The sequence below is a fragment of the Marmota flaviventris genome, chromosome 13 (assembly GCF_047511675.1).
Source record: "Marmota flaviventris isolate mMarFla1 chromosome 13, mMarFla1.hap1, whole genome shotgun sequence".
Lineage (NCBI taxonomy): Eukaryota > Metazoa > Chordata > Mammalia > Rodentia > Sciuridae > Marmota > Marmota flaviventris.
Genome location: NC_092510.1, coordinates 103,116,309 through 103,136,026, shown reverse-complemented (window position 1 = coordinate 103,136,026; position 19,718 = coordinate 103,116,309). Strand labels below are relative to the sequence as shown.

General features: G+C 59.2%; 1 protein-coding gene across 5 annotated transcripts in view; it reads left to right on the top strand.

Annotated features, from left to right (window-relative positions):
• Positions 1–19,718, top strand: part of Nacc2 (NACC family member 2) — a 77,215-nt gene that overhangs the window by 12,633 nt on the left and 44,864 nt on the right. For 2 of the 5 annotated variants that reach the window (XR_011704190.1, XM_071601149.1), the window contains exons 1-2: positions 573–709; positions 7,935–8,099. The exons of 1 other annotated variant lie outside the window; for it this stretch is intronic. Coding sequence is in view for 1 of the 4 variants with exons in the window: in XM_071601149.1 (XP_071457250.1) it covers positions 8,072–8,099 (28 nt within the window). In the remaining 3 variants the exon portion in view is untranslated. Of the gene's footprint in view, positions 1–224; positions 280–572; positions 710–7,934; positions 8,100–19,718 lie in introns of those variants that run through there. 2 more of the 5 variants (XM_071601152.1, XM_071601151.1) reach the window with 2 other exon arrangements.

The following is a 19,718-nucleotide window of genomic DNA, read 5'->3' as shown; positions in this document are numbered from 1 at the left end:
GATCTCTGTCCACAAGAGCATGGCCCTGGCCAACGAAGGAAATGGGACCGTGTCTGTTAACACGCCTGGATCACACTGGGCCTGAATGCAGCCTGAGCCGCGTCCACGCAGCCAGCAGTTCCGCGGCCACTGGCAAGGAGGCGCCAGCGGGCGCCCCGTGGCGGTCGCCCAAGGTTGCTCGCGCACCACGCCTTCCACAGCTGGCCCGGGGATCTTCTCGCCCGCAACCCGAGGCCAGAGCAAACGCAGCCGCCGCGGGGTGGGGGCGCTCCAGGACGGGTGGGCCGGGGAGGGGTGCCCCAGGTTCCCGTCCTAACCGGCCACCGAGCCCGGCCCTCCGCGCCCTGGCTGGACGCTACCGCGTCCGCCCCCCCGCCCGGCGCCCGGCGCAGGGTCGGACGCCTGGCACTCCGGAAGGCCGGCGCCGGACTCTCCCGCTTGGGATCCCCCCGCGCCTGCGGGGACCCCCGGCTCCCCCGGGCGCCCACCTGGCGGCGAGTGCGCGCGCGCGGCCGGCCGGCGCGCTGTCCCTTTAAACGGCCCGCGGGCGCCTCCCCCGCGCTGCCCCGCCCCCGCCGCGGTGCGGCCGCCGGTGCTGGGCGAGGTCGGAGAAAGTCCACGGGCGCCGGAGCGCGGGGACGCCGGAGCACTTCCTGCCGCGGGCGGCGCGCCGCAGCTGCCCAGGCCGGACCGGGCCGGGCGCCCGCAGGTACGGCCAACTTGGCGCGCGCCGCGGGCGGGGTCGTCCCGCCGCCCCGCCCGCACTTCCCGCAAACTCCGGGGCGCGGGCGCCCAACTTGGCGCGCACGGCCGCCCTGCCGCAGTGCCCGCCCGCCGTCGCCGCGGGGTGCGGCCGAGTTCGGCGCGGCCCGCGGCGTCCGCGCAGGAGCCGGGTGCGGGCCCCTAACGGAGAAGCCGGACCCCGCGCTGGGCCGCGGCCGGAACTCCGGGCCGCGCGTTCCCGGGAGACCCCAGCCCCGGGCGCCCGGGCGTCTTCCCCTCCCGCAGGGTTCCTCTGGCCGCCGGAGACCCTCGGCCTGTCCCGGACCGAACTGCTCGAGCCCGGCCCTCGGCCGCGGGGAAGCCCGGGGCGTGATTGGCCCGGGGCCAGGGCGGAGGGGACACACCCCTCCCCAGCCCCGCGAGGCACCCGGGCCGCGAGTCGGCGCTGGGGCCGGGTGCGCGCCCCACTCCCGGCCCAGGTGCACCCCTCTTCGCTGTTTCCCTGGGGTGCGGACTCCACCTGGGGCTGCAGTGGGAGGGGACTCCCGCCGTCACCGTTTCTGTGTCTGCAGAGTTGAGGTCTGGGACTCACGCCCTTCTCCAGGAACTCAGGTGGCACCACTCCTAAGGGTGCCTGCTTGGTGTCCTGTTTCTCCTGCCCCGAAGGCCTGGGGGTCGGCAGGCCAGAGGTCACCTCCCAGCCCCCCTCCAGGCTATGAGCCGTTGGTCTTGGGCTGTTGGTAGCTCAAACTCGGGTTCTGGTGCCACTTAGACCTGCAGGTCCTTGGGCTCTGAGGTCCTGTTCCCGGGAGCTGGCCTCACAGGCCATGGCACTGTCCTGTCCTCCTCCTGCCCCGGGATTAGAGATGTTTTGCACGTGGTGGCTGGCCCTCTTTCTAGTGGCATTACAGCCCTAAGAGCGTTTTGGATAAGCCTGTTCAGGTGGCCCTGGGCTGGGGTAGGCCTGAGGCCACCTGTCTCCTGCCTTCCCTGGGCTTGCTGTCCAGGGAAGGCTTTCTGATCCCCTGTGTGCACATCCGTGTCCCAGGAGCCCTTGTGCAGCCCTGAGTCCCCTGCCTCCTGGCCTGTCTGCCAGTATCTCTCTGGTCCCCCTTTCTGCCCCCTCCTCCCTTCCTCACATGGCCCTCCCACCCTGTTCCCTCCTGTTCTCCTTTGGCCAGGTGATGACAGTAGGCCCTCCTGCTGGGTGCTGTACTCTCTGCATGTTCTGTAAGCCCCTGGACATCCCAGGGTGGGGGGTTGCAATGCACACTGTACAGATAAGGACACAAGGCCTGGGCGGCTTGGGCCAGGCGGCCAGCGCTCACCTTCTAGCAGTCATCTTCCTGAGGCTACAGAGCCACCCCTCTTGTCTGCCTGGATTCCCTTCACTGCCCATTCCTTCCAGGAGGCCCTCTGGCATCTCTGCAGGTCATTCCACTGTTGGGTGGCACCTCGGCTGGAGCCCAAGTGAAGGGAAATAGAAGTGGTGAGGCCCAAAGCAGCTGGCCCCCCTGGCCTTTCAACCAGCTGGTTGGAATTAGCACAGAAAGTGGAACAAGATATCACTTGTCACCTCTTGGTGGTCAGGGATCTTTTCTCAGTGGTCACACCCAGGGCAGGCTCGTGCTGGACATGGGCCCTGCAAAGACTGTGGCACGTGTGGGCGCCACACTGGTTCTGTGAACTCACAGCCACTTAGAGCATTGGGAAGAGCATTCAAAGAGAAAATGTTTGTGCCATCACAGTGGGACCATCGGGCTATACCTTGGCTGCAGGGACACCCAATTCTGTATGATGGACTGCTGGAGGGACGTGCAGGATACTCAGAGTGGCTATCCTGGGAAGGGGACTAGTGGCTGACTTTTGACAAAGTTGCCAAATGTATTTTCCAACCAGCCCACGAGCCCACATGATTCCTGTAACAGTGATTTCAAGCGCTGAGCTGGGCCTGGCCTCTGGGGTCCTGCGTGCCTGGTCAGGATCATAAGCAGAGAAGGTGTGCTCTCCGGGGCCTGCTGTGGTCCTGGCCAAGGGGTTCAGTGCTCATGGGAGACAACTTAAGAACTGCAGTGTTGTCCTTGACAGGGTGTAACTTGGGGATTCACTAGGCTCTTCTTTAGGTCTGTGCCTCCACCTCATTCTTCCCAGAATGCACAGGGCACGGAGTCCCCACCAGCCCCAGCCTGCCCCCTGCATCTCAGCCCCTCTCTCCTGGGCTCTGCTTTCCAAATCTGGTACTTTCCTGGCCGTTCTCCATGTAGTGGCTGTGAGGTCTGTGGGGCAGAATGAATGGCCAAAGCTGCCCCAAGTAGGGTGCTGAATGTCTGCTGGGTCCTTGGACCCTGAGCCAGGTGCAGACTGCAGCCCTCATCTTTTGCGGACCCCAGTGTAAAGAACACTCTTGGAACTTGACCGTGGAGCTCCCTCGGTGTGCCACCCTCTCTGCCCACCCTCACCTTGGTGCCAGTGTCTGTGGCCCAGCTGGCCTCGCCTGGCGGGGCTGTCTGGTTGAGATGGACCACCTTCTGTTGGACACTAACTCTCGTGCCCCTTCTCCCCAAGGTGTGGCCTGGGCTGAGGGAACCTGGGGTGGACTTCCAGGCCTGCTCTGTTGGTGATGCCATTGGGGTGGGCAGTCTCTCCAGGGCAGGGGACGTTGCTACCAGCCCCTGTCTGCATGGTGGGCTCTGGGCTATCCCTGGTGAGTGCCTGCAGCCAGCCCCGGGTTTGAGTTTGTGAGTCTGGTGGGGCCGGGGCGTGATGGCCGAGGAAGGGGTAGCCTCCGTGGGGCTGGCGCTGGGGCGTCTCCCTGCCTGAGACCTCCCCTGGCCGGGTGCTGTGTTCTCCCCGGGGTCCCTGTCGCCACACTTCATTCCTCTTTTGCCCAGTTTTTCTGGAGAAGCCGGACCCCGCACCTGTTCCTCCCTGGGGTGTGAGCAGTGTGACCATCAGGGACCTCCAGGTGGAAGGGGAGCTGGGCCCACATGTCTCTACCCCACCCCAACTCAGAGACGTGTCCCCCGCTGTCCCTCAGACCTCGAGTCTCTGTCCAGTGGGCTCTGAGCTGTCCCTGGTGAGTGCCTGCAGCCAGCCCTGGTTTTGAGTGACTGGACGATCATGTCCTCCTGGCTGGGGCATGAGATGAACTTGCCCGGGCTATGGTCCCCTGCCCTACCCAGGAGGGATCCTGTGGACCTCTTTTTTTTTTTTTTTTTTTTAGCAAATTCTCACTCTCACCAGGCCTGGCTCTAGATGAGGTCATTTGCAAAATGTGCCTCCCAGCTGGCCGGGGCTCCCAGTGTCACCTGCAAGTCGCTCATTTGCTGGGGCCAGAGCAGCAGCCCAGCTGCGGCCTTTCTGCCTTTGTAGTTAGAGTGGAGGTCTGGATGCAGCACCCTGGGCAGGGCTCCCACAGGCCAGTGAGTGGACACAGGTGTCTGCCATCTGTGAGCATGGCGTTAGGGCCCTGGTGTGAGCATGGCGTTAGGGCCCTGGTGTGAGCAGGGGAGGGAATGGGACCCTAACCTCAGGCTCTGCCCACCCAGAAGTCTGTGTGCCAAGCCCGGGCCCCGGGGGGGTCAGGTCACCCAGGCTGTGTGACCTTGGTGAATGATCTACCCTCCCTGGGCCCCACCCTGATACTAAGGAGCGTCCACAGTGGATTGTAGGCCCTTGCCTCCTTGCCCATGTAGGCCCCCTGCCTTGCGGCTGCTGGCAGAGCATAGTCCTACCCACTGAGCCGCTCCTGGCCCTTTAAGGGGAGGCTGGGCCAGTCCCCTGGGAGGATCCCAGACACTTTCTCCAGGCCTGGTTTTCAGATCCCAGGGGAACAGGCTGGCTCGGGTCTCTCTAAAGGAATCTTTACCCTCCCCCTCTGCGCTGGGCCCTGGCATCCAGGAGGGCACATGGCCATGGATGGGCTGCCAGCTCCAGACCCGCCCAGTGCCTGCCTCTGTGCCTGGGAAGCAGGCAGGGCCTGGGCGGGGAACAAAGGGGCCTGAAAGTGCCCATATATAGTCACTGGGGTGAGCGGCGAGCGCTCCTGCCGGGCGTTCTCCAGGCCTGGCAGCCTGGCCCTGGGGTGGGGGTGGCTTCCTGGGTAGACTTCGGGAGGGGTGGCCGTCTGAAGGCAGCTGGGTCTGGGGCAAAGCATTTGCTTCATTAGTCAGGCCTCAAGGAGTGTTTGTTGACTGAAAATAAAAATCTGGGCCCTCTGTAGTCAGGGCCAAGCACACTGTGAAAGCCCCTATTTTTGACAGTTGAAGGCAGGAATATGGCCATTGACCAGAGCCATTAGAAACTTAAAGGCCTCCTAGGGAGGCTCGTCAGCAACTCAGCTCTGGTCCCACACAGCGCTAGTGTCCCTCTCATTATGGTGACTCTTGGGTGTCCCCTTCTCCCTCGCACCTTGGGGGAGGGAGGACTTCTGTCCTGGTGTCTGTTCCTGGAAGTGCCTTCCTCCTCCATTCCTGGCCACTGCCTGGAGTTGCAGACCAGGCAGGCTCCGGGACTTCTGGTGGTCTTAGGAGGAGGTGGGCCCCTCTTGTCTCACGTGGTGCTGCTGGGATCCCCTCTGGCCACAGTCTCACTGCCGGCTGGGCTCTGCCCGGGTTCGACCTTGGCCTTCCCTTCCCGCTGCTCTGTGCCAAGAAGGGAAGACTCGCCCTCTCTGCGCGTTCCGACTCCTGCTCTTAGGAATCACAGTGTTAACACAGTCTTGCTCCTCTAATCTCGTTTCCACCGCTCTGCCGAGCGCCTTTGTTAAATTTTGTATATTGATACTTTTTGTTGTTGTCAGCAGTTTTTTCTTCCCTTTTTTTTTTTTTTTTTGGATATAAAGCCATTAGGGTGAGAGAAGATTAAAAAGATACATTACAATTAAAATGTTAATGAAATCCGCATCATACAACTTTTGAAGCCCTCCAGGCATTAATCTTGCCTGTGTCCTGTCCATTTAACTGTGGCTATTCTTATTCCACACTGACCCCTGCTGAGAGATTGGTGCTATAATTGGATTTTTTTTTTTTTAATAAAAAAGGAAAAAAAGCTTTCAAGAAAATAGAGGTTGAGTGGTGGGACGGCCCCTCTAGGAAGAAGAGACCAGAGCTGCCTGCTGGCAGGGGCAGGCCCCGGGGCCATGGGCTGTGGGACGTGTATTTGGGGTGTGCTTGTGCAGGACGGGAGGGGGGGGGCAGGAGGCCCGGGGTGGAGGCACGTGCCGCAGGGGGCGCTGTGGTGCTGGCTGAGGGGAGCTGAGCCTGAAGGGTTGGGAGTTCCCAGGACCCTCGTGTCTCACAGGAACCCTGGCCGTCAGCCCTGGGTGGGCACTGGGGTCTCCAGCACGAGGAGGGGGAGGAGGGGGCGGGGACGACGTCAGGGTGTCCCCTATCTCCTTCCCTGGCCCTTGCACTTCAGGATTCTGAGGCCACTGGCCCTGCAGAGCAAGGGGCCCCTCAGACTTGGGCGGGGGGCGAGGAGGGGGGCTGTGGCTGCCTCCCCGGTCTGTGCTGCTACAGACAGGGAGGGGGTGGCGCCGGAGCTGGTCAGGTGGCTGGCAGTGGGCTGCAACAGACAGATTTCACGTCTGCGTGTTTTTGCAACACCTTTCTATAAAGGGAAACATAATTTAAAATATGATTACTTAGTGTTGTAACAGCGCCTCAGCTCCTAGATGCCGAGATCATTATCAGAGTCTGATATTAACTTGCAAAGAATATTATGCAAATTGCCCGCCGGCTTGGGAATCCTCTCCGGATGTGGGCCCAGGCTGGCTCCCAGGGGCTCGAGACCTCCAGGGTCCTCCTTCCTCCCCACCCGCCCTCTGCACCCAGGCCTGGGCCCTCGTCAGTGGCACGGATCCCAGAACCCGGGGTAGCAGGCAAGATGGGCCCGAAGAGGCCAGGGGAGCAAGGGAGCCTGTGTCCTCCAGGCCTGGTCAGGAACCTTGTGTGCTGAAGACCATCCAAGGCCGTTGCCCACTGTCCTAGTGACCCGGTGGGACCACAGTCATGCCCTGTGATTATGGTGGCCGTGACTGTAACTGGACCTGGGCCCTCGAGCCCCAAGTGCTTGGCAGTCCCTGGAGAAGGGACCTGGCCTGGCCTGGGTGCAGTGTGCATCCCACTGGCCGATTGACCATCTGGGCTTGGCTGCTTCCAGGGGCCTCAGAGGCCCCCACTAGGAAAGAGCAGTCTGTGGCTTGGGTCTGGTGTGGGAGCTTGGACTGCTCTCTTGGTGGGCTTGTCCCCCACATCAGCCCTTCCAGCTGGTCCTGGTGGGTCGTGCACTCTGCCCACTAGCAGGTTGCTTCCCAGAGCTCTGTCCTATGCCAGCCGAGTCCCACAGAACAAGTTCAGGGCCCAAAGGCCCCGACTCTGTGTAGCAGGAGGACCTGTCTGTGGATTCTCAGGAATAGTGTCCACCTGGTGACCATAAAAGCCAAATAGTCCCCAGGTACACTTGTCTGGCTGTGGCCAGGGCCTGGACAACAGGGACCTGCCTGGGATGTTGCAGCCCCTGGCAGGGGGGAAGGGAAAGGCCCTCTCTCCCTGGGATACCTCAGATGGGGAACACAGGGCTCTTGGGGCAGCTGGGGCTGACCAGAGCCTTGGCATGGATCCTGATCTCCTGTCCAGGGCTGCCCTACGCTGGGCGGCTGTGCCTTCAGAGCCAGGGTCCTCTTCAAGGCCTACTGCTGTGGCCCCTGAGCCTCAGTCCTTCCACCTGTGCAGTGGGGGCAAGCAGACCATGAGCTCGGACCACTTTCTGGTCAGCAGAGTCACTGGCTGGGGCTGACTCACAGTTGGCTGTGGGGACAGCACCTTGTGTCCTCTCATGAGGGTGTCCCAACCTGCTTTTCCCTGCTGCAGCTTGACTGGACGTCACAGTCCTGCAAGCTTGTTCCTCTCCTGCTGTGGCTTGTGTTCCCACACTGTGGGGTCTGCCCATTCTGTAGGTCCATGGGGTTTGCGTGTGTGCACATGACCTGTGATAGGGCCCTGGCATTGTGAACGCCTGGGGTGTGGAGAGCTGCGAGTCCTGGAGGCCAGAAGGCCAGCTAGGTGTCCGCAGGGCGGAGCCCTCTGGAGGGACCCCTCCAGCTTCCCAGGCCCCTGCCACCCTGGGCTCCCAGGCCGAGGCAGCCTCGCTGCGCTGTCCCAGGCCTCTCCCTGCGCTGTTTCCACATCCCTCTTCCGTTTTGCCCTCAGTGCCAGGACTGGACCCAGCACCTGCTCAGATCGACCACTGAGCTCCACACCGGCCAGATCCCGCTCATGAGGACCCCCGTTGTCGGATTTGGGGCCACACTTGATACAGGAGGATCTTGTCTCAAGATACTCAAGTGATGATACCTGCAAAGACCCTGTTTCTGAGTAAGGTCCTATTTGGAGGGTCTGGGTGGATGTGAAGTTCTAGGGACACTTTTCAACCCAGCACGGAGGGAGACAGAAAACTTAAGTGCCTGGACGGCTGCTGGTGCCCGTCACGGTGTTGCAGCCAGACATGGGTGATGGGGCCGCTCTACCAAGCCCTGCCAGGCCACTGTGGGCAGTGCAGGGTGGGTAGTCGGGTGGGAACTTTTAGGAACCCGGCTGGGGAGACCCAGGGGTTGTGGGCTGGAGACGGGGCCCAATCTTGTAAGTTTTGAGATGGGAGAGGCAGGGGTGGTGTTGATCGTCATGACCCAGTTTATGTGAGTCTGTGTCATTTGAAGTGGCCTGGAAGCCAGTAGTGTGTGGGTCACAGTAGAGCCCTGGGCACCGTGGCAGCTCAGGGCTGGGCCGTGTAGAATGGATGTGGCCACAACTTCCAGGCAGGTGGCTGTAGGGAGGGCCAGAGGATGTGATATCCTTGGGCCCAACCAGTCTAGGCTGCGGGGAAGCCCAGTCTGGTCCTGGCACCCCAGAGCCAGGCTGGGTGTCGTCCGGGCCAGCAGGCAGCCTCACCTGCCTGAGCATGTGGTGTTGACGAGGGGTAGGCCCTTCCTCCCACACACCTGAGGAGCCATGGCAGGCCCTGGTCCCCAGCTCTTCCACACCCATGCGGCTGACCAGCTGGGTGAAAGACTGAAGCTGGGGGACCCTGAGGTCCTGGGAGGATGCCCCGGGGTTTAGTTCTGGGCACTCATCAGATCCTTCAAGACTCGGGAAAGTGGGAAGCCCCCCACAGGTCCTCCTGGGAAGCCTTGGGGTGGTCAGAGATGCCCCTCTATCCCAGCCTTGCTGCCTGGCACAGGGCCCCTCCTGGGAGTGTGGGAGGCTGGCAGCTGCCCTTGCTGCTCAGGAGACCCCAGGGTCCTGGCAGCTTCCAAGAATCACTTCTGAGGGTCTTAGAATGTTAGGCTGGGATGCCCTGGAACAGGCACCCCTTTTCCTGGGGTTGGACAGGGGACTTGGTCTCCTTCATCTGGACCCCTTGCAAGATGCTGTCCACTGGAGTCAGGGCCCACCCTCTATCTGCTAAGAGCTCAGCTTAACTTGGGGGGTTATCCAGGGTTTATATGTATTTATTTATTTATTCATTCATTTATTTATTTTTGTGGTGCTGGGGATTGAACCCAGGGCCTTGTGCATGCAAGGCAAGCACTCTACCAACTGAGCTATGTCCCCAGCACTTGGTTACCCTGATTTTAAATAAGGTCGCAGCTGGGCTCAGTAGCTTGTGCCTGGAGTCCCAGCTACTAGGGAGGCTGAGGTAGGAGGATCACTTGAATCCAGGAGCTCAGGGCCAGGCTGGGCAGCACAGGGAGATCCTGTCTCAACGAAATAAAACCAAACAAAGGTAACCACCCCTGAGCCTGGGCGAACAGCTCCCAATGGCCTCTGATCCCTCCAGCCCCACATGCTGGCCACTGGCTTCTTTGAGGGGTGAATGGGACCCAGGGATGGAGGACAGGGGTCCTGAGAGTCCATGGCAGGGTCTGAAGGCTCTTTGCCCATGATGTCCACCTACCAGGAGAGGATCAGCCCACTGACATCACACCAGCCTGCATGTATGACGGGGACACTGTTGCTCAGCCGTGAGGAGGGTGTCTCCCTCCTCACGGGGGAGGGTGCTGGCGTTGGACAGGACTGAGCCCCCTATGACCCTCCTCACGAAGGGGGCTGTGCGTGGAGGGGAAATGAGTGAAACTCCACTCAGCTGCTCAGGAAGTGGTGTGTGTTTCTCCTTTGGGGAGAGGGAGGGGTGCAAGCCAGTGTTGTGCTGACCGCTGGGCCACTAACAGGTGCCCGATTGGGAGTCAGGGCAGGTCTAGGCCTTCCCACCGCGGCTGCAGGAGGGGCACTGTGGGCAGACCAACCTGGTTGGTCAGTAGCAGTGGGGCCTGGGGTGCTGGGGTCTCCGGCAGCTCGGCAGCACTCACCAAAGTGCCTGAGCGCCTGATGTTTGGCGGGACCTTGAGGCTGGGCCCAGGCTCGGCGAAGGAAGACACTCCTGGGTGACGGTGACGCTCAGCATCAGTCTCACCCTATGCATGCTGCCCCCACTCCTCATGGCAGGAGGAAGCTTCAGAGGCCAAGCCCCTGGCTCAAGGCCACAGAGCAGAGGGGCAAAGCAGGCACTTGAACTCGGGATGTGGCCACAGGGCCTGGCCACCCCTGATGCCCCAGAGGAGAAAGGCCTAGGGAGGCAGGCAGAGAGGACCTCCTCAAGCCCCGTCCCCCACATGGCCAGGGTCCTGAGCACTCACGGGCTTAGTGGTGAGCTGGCTCAGAGTCTCTGCAGGCCACACCAGGCCACCGGTCTTTGGAGGAATGTCTGCTACCTGCTTCGGGCATCTTGTGGAAGGGAAGCAAAGGCTCCACAGTTGGGCAGCAGAGCAGCTCCAGAGATGGCTCTACCCCTGGTGTTTTGGGGCTCTGAAGGTGCCTTGGAGTCCAGGCCCTGCCGTGGTTTGATGAGCCAGGTCCTGTAAAGGCAGCAGGAGTCCAACAGGCTGTGGCCTGGTTGCTGGCCACCCTCCCAGCCCTCCTCATGCCCTGGTATTGCCTGGTTACCTGGGCCAGGGCCATAGGCCTTCTGTAGCTGTCTCAGGACAGAAAAGCAGGGGCCATGTGTGCTCAGCCTGGGGGGCAGGTGGCAGGGTTAGGGGACAGGCTAACGGGGGCCTGCAGCTCCTGCAGTCCTGGGGCTTGCCCCAGGCTTAGGCTCCTCCTCACCTGAAGTCTGCTTTTCACAGTAACCATGACAGAGTGGAGAGGCTGAGCTCTTTCAGAGACACAGCAGCTCTGATGACAGCCACTGGTTTCCAGGAAGCATCACGAGGGAAGTCCGGTAGAGCTCGAGGTGAAGTGGACTCTCGTGCCAGCTTCCCAGGCAGCCCAGGCAGGGGGAGGCAGCCGAGCGTCCAGCTCTCTCACTGTTGCGGAGCAGAAGAGCTGCACGAGTCAGGCACCTGTCCCTGGCCTGGCTGGCTTCCCCTGGGGAGTGGTGTGGGCTGGTCATTCCATTGACTCCTCCAGCCAAGCACAGGACGCCTGCCCTGCTGCAGAGCCAGGTGCTGGTCAGGCATGGCCATCAAGGTCCCCATTTGCCCAGGCCTCCTTCCTCTGGGGACTCTTCCCTGGGCCCCTCTTTGGTTCTGGGATATATGAACTGTTTCTTTGCCTCCTTGACCCCAGGCCTGAGGTGTTTTAAAGTGTCTCCATGCCCTTGTGGCAGAGGACACAGTCAGGGCCTGTCCCAGGCCCATGTCCTCCTGGCCTGGGCACATGGAAGGGTCTGTGGTGATTTCTGGTTTCTTTCCTGCACTCCTTGTGCCTCCACTGGGATCTGAGGTTGACTCTCAGGTCCCCTTTCCTGGGACACCTATCTGATCCCCCCCAATTCCCCCAAATCAGGTAAGCGCACCACACAAATTGTCTGCTGAGTGTCACGTCCATGCCGTGGGCAGGGTGGTGGAGCTGGTGTGCTGGCAGACAGCTGGCCTTGCTGACCTACTGCAGTGGCTGCCTCTTCCACGCCCTGGAACCTGGACTGGGTTCTGGATGTCCTGCAGTAAGGTGGCCCAGGCTCAGAGAGGAGTGGACATGGATGTGGTGTTGGGGAGGCTTCCGGAGAGGGTCCAACTCTGCTCAGGCACCACCCCCTGTTGTGGCTTGGCTGCACCCCAGGTCCGCATGGTCCAGTTGTTGGCTTTCGCAGGGCTTGGCGGGGTGTCCTGCAGGTGGTGTGATGCACAAACAGCCCGGCACCTATGAAGTGCTGTCCCTGCAGCCCCAGGCAGCAGTCCTTCCTAGCACCCCAGCTTTGGGAGGCCCCCACAGCTGGGGTGCCCATATGCAGTTCTCCAGTAGAGCCCCCATTTCTGTTGCCTACCGAAAGGAACGGCTCCAAGTGGGTGCCAGGGAAATGGGAACACCCGGAGCCGGCGACCCCACCATAGCCTGGCTCTGGCCCAGCCCGGGCTCTGTTGGGAGCCTGGATTTTAGACTTCCTCCTTCCTTCCTTCCTTCCTTCCTTCCTTCCTTCCATTACTGGGGATTGAATTCGAGTGCTGTACCACTGAGCCACATCCCCAGCCTTGCTAAATTGCTGATGCTGGCCTCCAACTTTGGATCCTCCTGCTCAGCCTGGCGCGTGCTGGGATTGCAGGTGTGGCCCCCATGCCCATGTAGACCTTCTTGGCTTCCTGCCATCCCCCAGTGGCCTTGTGTCTTACTAGCTGCAAGATTTCTGTAACTTCCCTCTTCCTAGCTACAGAAAAGGGGGGCTCGAGACCCCCATCTGTGCGGTACCGCCCCATTCCAGGGCTCTGATGGCTGCTCAGACCTCCAGAGAAGCGGGACCTGGGATCTCACTTGTCCCAGGCAGGACGTGCACCTGAGTGGCTTTCTGTACCCTAAACTAATATAGCGTCTGCTTTTTTTTAAAGCCATGATTGAAGTCAAATTAACATATTTACCTTTAGTGCTCCCACGGGAACTGTTAGGGAATCGGAGAGGTGCGGCGTCTGTGGCACCGGCGACAGTGACGGGGACGTCAGCTCCCATGGGGACAGGTGCTCCTGCCTGAGCCACCCAGGGCTCCATGCTGCTTGTGGTACTGCTGGGAGAGGAGAGGCCACACCCTGTGAGCTGAGCTCCGGGTCCAGGAGGGGTGCATACAGTGGGCCACAGGGCTGAGGCCGGCACATGGCGATGGCCACCCCTGGGCCGTGGCAGTGCCTCCCTGTGTGGCTGACCCCGCGGGCCCCACCTGTCCTCCAGGTTCCTTGCGCCTTGCTGTCCTGTGCTCTGGCAGTGGTGTGTCTGCTGGGCCAGGAGAGCTTTCCCCAGAGTTCCGCCGGCGCAGTTCCAGGGCCGTGGGTGGGACGTGCCCGTATCCTCCCCTGTAAGGTGGGGCATGGCATCAAAGGCTCACACAGAGGCATGTGGCCGGGAGCTTCAGCCTCAGCATCATTGAAATGGGACAGTAGATTATCCAGGGACTGCCTCACACGTACCTGTCCCCCTCGCTGAAGCTGGCTTCTGGCTCAGAGGCATTTAGAGTCTGGGAATGGCTTGCAGCAGGCAGGGCCAGGCAAGGGTGCTGGGATCCCTGGCAGACGGGGCACCTAGGTCCTGGGGACGAGGCCTGTGCCCACCTGATCTGCCACTGTCTTTTTTTTTTTTAACCTTTTCTTTCCGGGCAGGTCATGAACCAGGGCTTTAGGCCAGGTGAGTGCTCTCCCGCAGAGCCACACCCGGCCCTGCCACTGTTTCAAACACTTGTGCTCAGGCCACCGTCTGCACCTTTGGAGCTCACTTTGTGCAACGAGTTGCAAAGCTGCGTTCCTCGGTGATTGGTGACTCGGCTCTCCAGATCCGGAACCTTACCTTTTTTTTTTTAATATTTATTTTTTATTTTTATTTTTTTAGGTAGACACAATATCTTTATTTTACATTTATATGGTGCTGAGAATCGAATCCAGGGCCTCACGCATGCTAGGCGAGCACGCTATCACTTGAGCCACATCCCCAGCCCCCCTTTTTAATATTTATTTTTTTAGTTATAGTTGGACTTAATACTTTTATTTATCTATTTTATGTGGTGCTGAGGATTGAACCCAGGGCCTCGCATGTGCTAGGTGAGCGTTGTACCTCTGAGCCACAACCTCAACCCCCCCCCCCTTACCTTTGATGACACGTAAGTGGGCGTGGCGAGCATGCCCAAGCTGGAGAGGAAACACAGAGCAGTGCAGGAGTGCCACGCGACGCCTGGGTCTGTCTTTAGGGAAACTGGCATGCTGGTGTCAGGATGTGGAGAGCGTGGCGGGCCCAGCCTGGCCTGCTGTCCAGCGTGCTGTTGGTGAATTCCACGGAAACCGGCTCCGTTCGCAGGAGGGGCTGCTTCTGTTGGGCCTTGTGGAGGTGCAGGAGGTTGGGCCTCTCCGCTGGGGCCGCCCACTGCCTCCTCTGCCCCACCTGGCTTGTCCCCACTTAGGTCTGGTGCAGGGCACTGCCAGGGACGTCAGGGATGAGGTCCGAGTGAGGGCCCCCCACCAGCTGTGGGCATGCCCTGTGCCCCTGGCCCCGGGGCCTCTGCTGTCCGTCCTGGTAGGGTTCCTGGAGTTCTTCAGACTCCAGCTGCTCACCAGTCACTGAATCCACAGGTCCTGTCCCCTCCCGGGTGGCCTTTTCACTGGCTTGATGGTGGTGTTCCAGCTGCGCCATTCGGGAAGCAGGTTAGGTCCTTTAGGGCAGTGCAGGTCCTGTGGGTGCTGGCCTGGCCCCAGGGCCTGGCGCATGGTGCTGGGGCACTCACTGCCCCTCTGTGCTGCCCACTTCCTGTCTTGTGTTCTCGCAGCTTTGATCTTTGACCTTTCGCACGCGGGTCTGAGTCAGATTTTCATTTTGTGGGATAAACGTGGCACATGACACATGGTCCTCCCGGTCCCCAGGTGTGCAACTCAGCATGCCCAGCACATCTCCATTGCTGCACGGCGCCTGCACTGCCCCCCAGAGCTCTCATCTTGCAGAGTAGAGCTCCATCCCTGCTGAACACTGACCGCCACCTCCAGCCCCTCTGGGTCCAGCTGCTTTCACGTAGCATGGTGTTTGGTGTTCCCCTGGGTGGTAGGGTACATCAGAACTTGGTTGTTTTCTTTTTTTTTAATATTTATTTTTTAGTTTTAGGTGGACACAATATCTTTATTTTATTTTCACATGGTGCTGAGGATTGAGCCCAATGCCTCATGCGTGCTAGGCGAGCACGCTACCTCTGAGCCCCAGCCCCAGCCCCAGCCCAGAACTTGGTTGGTTTCTTACTTAACAGTGTTCCATGGTGTGGGCAGGAAAACTGACTCTGAGCGCCTCTGAGGAGCCAATGGTTATGGTGGTTGAAGAAAGAATGTTGGGTGAAGGTGGGTGTTCAGTTAGTTACTAAATTGCTTAGTGTCCCTTAGAGTGGGAAGATCAGGTCCTCTGGGCTCTCTTGCGACTAAACAGAAATCATTTGCATCTTTTGGGCACAAATCTAAGAGTGTGGAGCAAAATCTGAGGAGGCCAGTCCCCGGGGAGTGGAGTTATCCAGCAGCGACAGTGGACAGCGCCCACGCCCTGGGCCTCATTTTCACATCAGTGACTCTTCATGGTCATAAGTGATCTCCAGGTACAGTTTTGGGACGTGTATCTGTCTGGTCTGTGACACAAGGTGGCTGGGGCAGCTCCAGCAGTGGCCCTTTGCTCCAGGTACAGTGCTCTTGCTCTTACTGGGTCTTCCATCCTGAGTGTGGGAGCCCAGGCAGGAGACCCGTCTGTGGGGTTCACCAACGGGCTGCAGGTGTGGTTGAGCTGTTCCCCCACAGCCTGTGCGCCTCCCAGGTGGCTCTTCCTGCCTGCTGGAAGGCGGGTGCTGGGATCCAGCAACGCGGAGCCCCAGCTTCCCTGGAGGGCATGTGACCTGGGCTCCAGTGAATGTGGACACCCTGGACTGGGGCCAGGGGAGAGGGCTCCACCATATCATCGTGGTGCCCTGGTGTGGTCCTGACTGTGCCAGCAGTTTGTCCAGCTGCTTGTGATATGAAGAGGGGAGGCACTCTGCACCTCCACCAAGAGCCATGTTGCTGCCAGAGCCAAAAGCTTCCAGGAAGGTTCATTTCTGAATTCTGGGGCTCAGGAGGACAGGACGCTGGGCAAAGAACTTTTCATTTAGTCTTGGAAGTGAAGTTGCTTCGTGGAGGCCAGGGATGGTCTAGAGGGAAAGGTCTGGCTTTTCTTCCCCATTATTCCAAAAACAGACATCCATAGGACAGCTAGCCTGGTCAGTGCTTGGCTGTGGTCAGCAGCCCCTGGAATTGCTGTGGCCTGGACCAGGAGGTGTCCTGGAGACCTTGTGCCCTTCCCTGGTGCTGTGTGACAGTTGTCTAGTGTCCACGCAGTGTGGAGGTTGCAGGTCAGCACACCTGATGTGGCCCGCCCACTGAGGCCCAGGGCCCTCCCTCACTTTCTGGCCTGTGGACAGAAGGAGGGACTCAGCTCATCTCCCAGGGATAGGGTGGAGGCAGTCAGGTCTGCAGCGAGGGCCTGCCTTAGCTGACCCCCCACTCCAGAGTGAGCTTGGGGGCACCCAGTGTCTGTCCCACAAGTGGCCCTGAGGGTACCTGCGCCTAGGAGGCTCTGCGGCCCTCGGGGCTCCTGCTCTGCGTGGGTCTCACGAGGCTGACCGGGACCTAGCTGGTGCTCCTGTTCCTGAGTGTTTAGGAGTGGGCACGGCCTCTGGGAGCACAGAGGATGGTGAGAGGCACCGTCCGGCACAGTCCAGCCCTGTCCACTCAGTGTCTAGCGTCTGTGTGGGGAAGGCGCATGGATATCGGAGAGACCTGAGGTTGGTGGAGGTAGTCCCATCCGCCAAGACCAGCAAGTGGCTTTAGGTGGCCTGCGTGCTCAGGCAGGGACGGTAAGTATTGAGGAGTCTTGCGGAACAGAATGCCCGAGGACTCCGAACCTGAGCTTAACCTTGACTTCTGAACCCGGGGTGCCCTACCACTAAGGTCCACCCGCTGCCCTCACCCAGTTGCCCAGGCATCCCGCTGTGGCCCGTGTCTGGCCGGGGACTTTGAGCTTGTCATGTGGTTGGTGCAGAAGCCGCTCTGGGGTGTCAGGCCCAGCTTTCAGGCGGGAGGGAAAGCGCACCTGCTGCCCCGTCGCTGCCGGCCACGAACCCCGAGGCCAGCCGTGGTTTGGAGCAGAGACCCCGTGTCCGTCTTTCGGAGCGGAGACCACGTCCGCCTGCGCGTGGCCCACCCGCCCGCCCGTCGCGGCATTCGCAAGCCCTGGGAGCATCAGAGGTGCCCGATCCCAACCCTCCACGTCCTCCTCAGACCCGTCCCTTGTCCCTCGTGCCGTGAACCCGGCCGTGCGCTCGGCAGGCCTGCGGCTTCCCATTCACCGCCGAGCCTCTCATCTCGTCGCAGGCTCTTTCACGTTTGGAACGACCGTTGGCTTCACTTGAGGACAAAGCGCCTCTTCCCCTTGATGAGCAGAGCGACTCTCTGGACTGCTCTGGAGCTGCTCTGGCGCACGGCCGCCCCCGCGGCCCCCTGCAGCTCCCGCCAGCGCCCCGTTTCATTCCTTTTAACTTCTTAACTTCCCAGCTGACCTCTCTGGAAAGAGGGGTGAGGTGGCATGAGGAAGGTGGTGGGGCCTGCTTGTCTCGCAGCGGGGCCTGGGCTCGTGGGCACGTCTGGAGCACACTGCACACGGTACCCTCGTGCAAAAACACAGAACTCACGTGTGCACATAGCACACATGCATGCCACACATGCACCCCAGCTGTGTGTACGCACATGCCACGCACATGCACGCACCACGCAGTGCAGACACACCACGTGTCTGCCACATGTGCACACGGGACACTGTGTATGCACACGCAAGTCACACATGTCACATACACACGCCCACATGTGCACACATGCAAGGGACGCAAGGACGCACATGTACAACACATGTGTGCCTGCACTCACAGGCCACACAGGCGACCTTTAAATCTTGTAAGAGTGACCAGAAACATGTTGGTCTCATCTGTGATTTAAAATAACTAAATAAGTAAAAGCTGGTTTTAAAATTTGACTTGCTGACCAGTGTGCTCCCGCATTTCCAAATCACCCAGGTATGTAGACATTGATCATTATTGATCTAGTCCAATACAGCTGGGGTGCTAGGCCCAGCTTTCAGGGCGGGAGGGAAAGAGCAGCTTATTAAACTAAGTAAGGATCTTGAAGATTTTATTTTAAGTTGACCCACCACAGAGTAGACAGTTATTTCTTTAAAACAACAACAACAACAAAAGGAAAGATTGAACACAGTGGTGTGTCCATGCAGTGGAGTCTTCCCTGACCACCGGGAGTGGGCACTGGAAGTGGTAATTGCTCTTTGTGACCTAGTGTGCTGAGGGGACCCAGGGCTTGTGCCTGCCCTGAGCTACTCCCCAGCCCTTGGTGTGAGTTTCATGGTGTGTGGGTTTTATCTCACTGAAGCTGTTTTAAAGAAAGGAAAGAGGAAGGCACGGGAGGGGAAGAGAGGGAAGAGGGCATCCTCTCCCACAGCGGTGTTTTCTCCAGTTTAATTTCTAGGTGTACAGTGGCGTCTCACTGTGGCTCGAATCTGCATTCCTGCCTGCAGGTCCTTTCTTTTTATTTCTTTCTCCTTTTTCTCCTTTTGGTTCTGGGGATTGAACCCAGGGGTACTCTACTGCTGAGCCACACCCCCAGCCCTTTTTATCTTATTTTGAGACAGAGTCTCGCTGAGTTGCTGAGGCTGGCCTCAAACTTGCACTCCTCCTGTCTCAGCCTCTCAAGCTGCTGAGATGACAGGCGTGCCCACCATGCCCAGATTTGTAGGTCCTTTCTTGTGAAATCCCTCACGTTGTCTGCCGTCTGCTGACTGGACTGTATGTCCATGGTCAGGCTTGAGGTTCCCCATGTCACCTGGACACTAGCCCTTTTCAGGACATGTGGCTTAGCTCTCTCAGGCTGTGTCTTATCTTTTCATCCTCTTAACTGAGCAAAAGCTTCGCGTTTGGGTTTGTTTACATTTCACATTTCGCGTTGTGAGTCCGTTTTCATGAGTGCTGGCAGTGCGCAGTCCGGGGCCAGGATGTGTTGCTGTCTGCCTCTGGATGCTGCCGAGCCAGCCCTCTCCTCCTGACCCGCTGTTGCCCCCCTGCAGAGGACTCAGCTGGGGGCTGGGGCATGGCTCAGGGCAGTGCTTGCCTGGCGTGCCCGGGTGCTGGGTTCTGTCCCTACATGGCATGTTTGTGAGGGTTTGTTCTGGGGTTTTCTGTCCTGATCCCCAGATGTGTCTGCCCTTCTGTCCAGAGCTCACTGTATGATTACTGCAGCCAAAATCCGTCTTGAAATCAGAAGCATTGTTTCTCCCATCTCAGTCTTTTCCCAGTTGTCTTGGTCATTGTGATCACTTTGCGTTTTCAAAGAACTTTATTTACTTACTTCTTTCATTTTTTGATGCCTGGACAGGGACATGAATCATATGGTTTATTTTATTTATTTATTTATTTTGCAGTGCCGGGCCTCATGTATGCTAGGTACTCTACCACTGAGCTGCACCCCCAGCTAAATTTTAGAGTTATCTTGTCTATATCTATAAAAAGCCTTGCTGGATATTTTTTTTTTTTTTTTTTCCTGAGACAGGTTTTCACTGTGCTGCCCAGGCTGGCCTCCAACTTCAGGGCTGGAGCAGCCCTCCTGCCTCAGCCTCCTGAGTAGTGGAACTGCAGGTACCAGCCACCACAGCTGGCTGTCTTGCTGGAATCCGACAGGAGTTGTGTTAAACCTGTATATCAATTAGGAAAGAACTGGCGTCTTCTGTCAGGTCTTCTATCCATGAATATCGTGCATTTCCAATGATTTACATATCAATTTCTTTCTTCAGCACTGTGCAGTTTCCTACATACAAGCCTGTTCGCTTTGCTTTACGTGAGGTATTTGCTCTTTGTTTTTCGGAGTGATTGTAGAACTCTGTATTGTTAATCTTGGTTCTTGCTAACCCGAG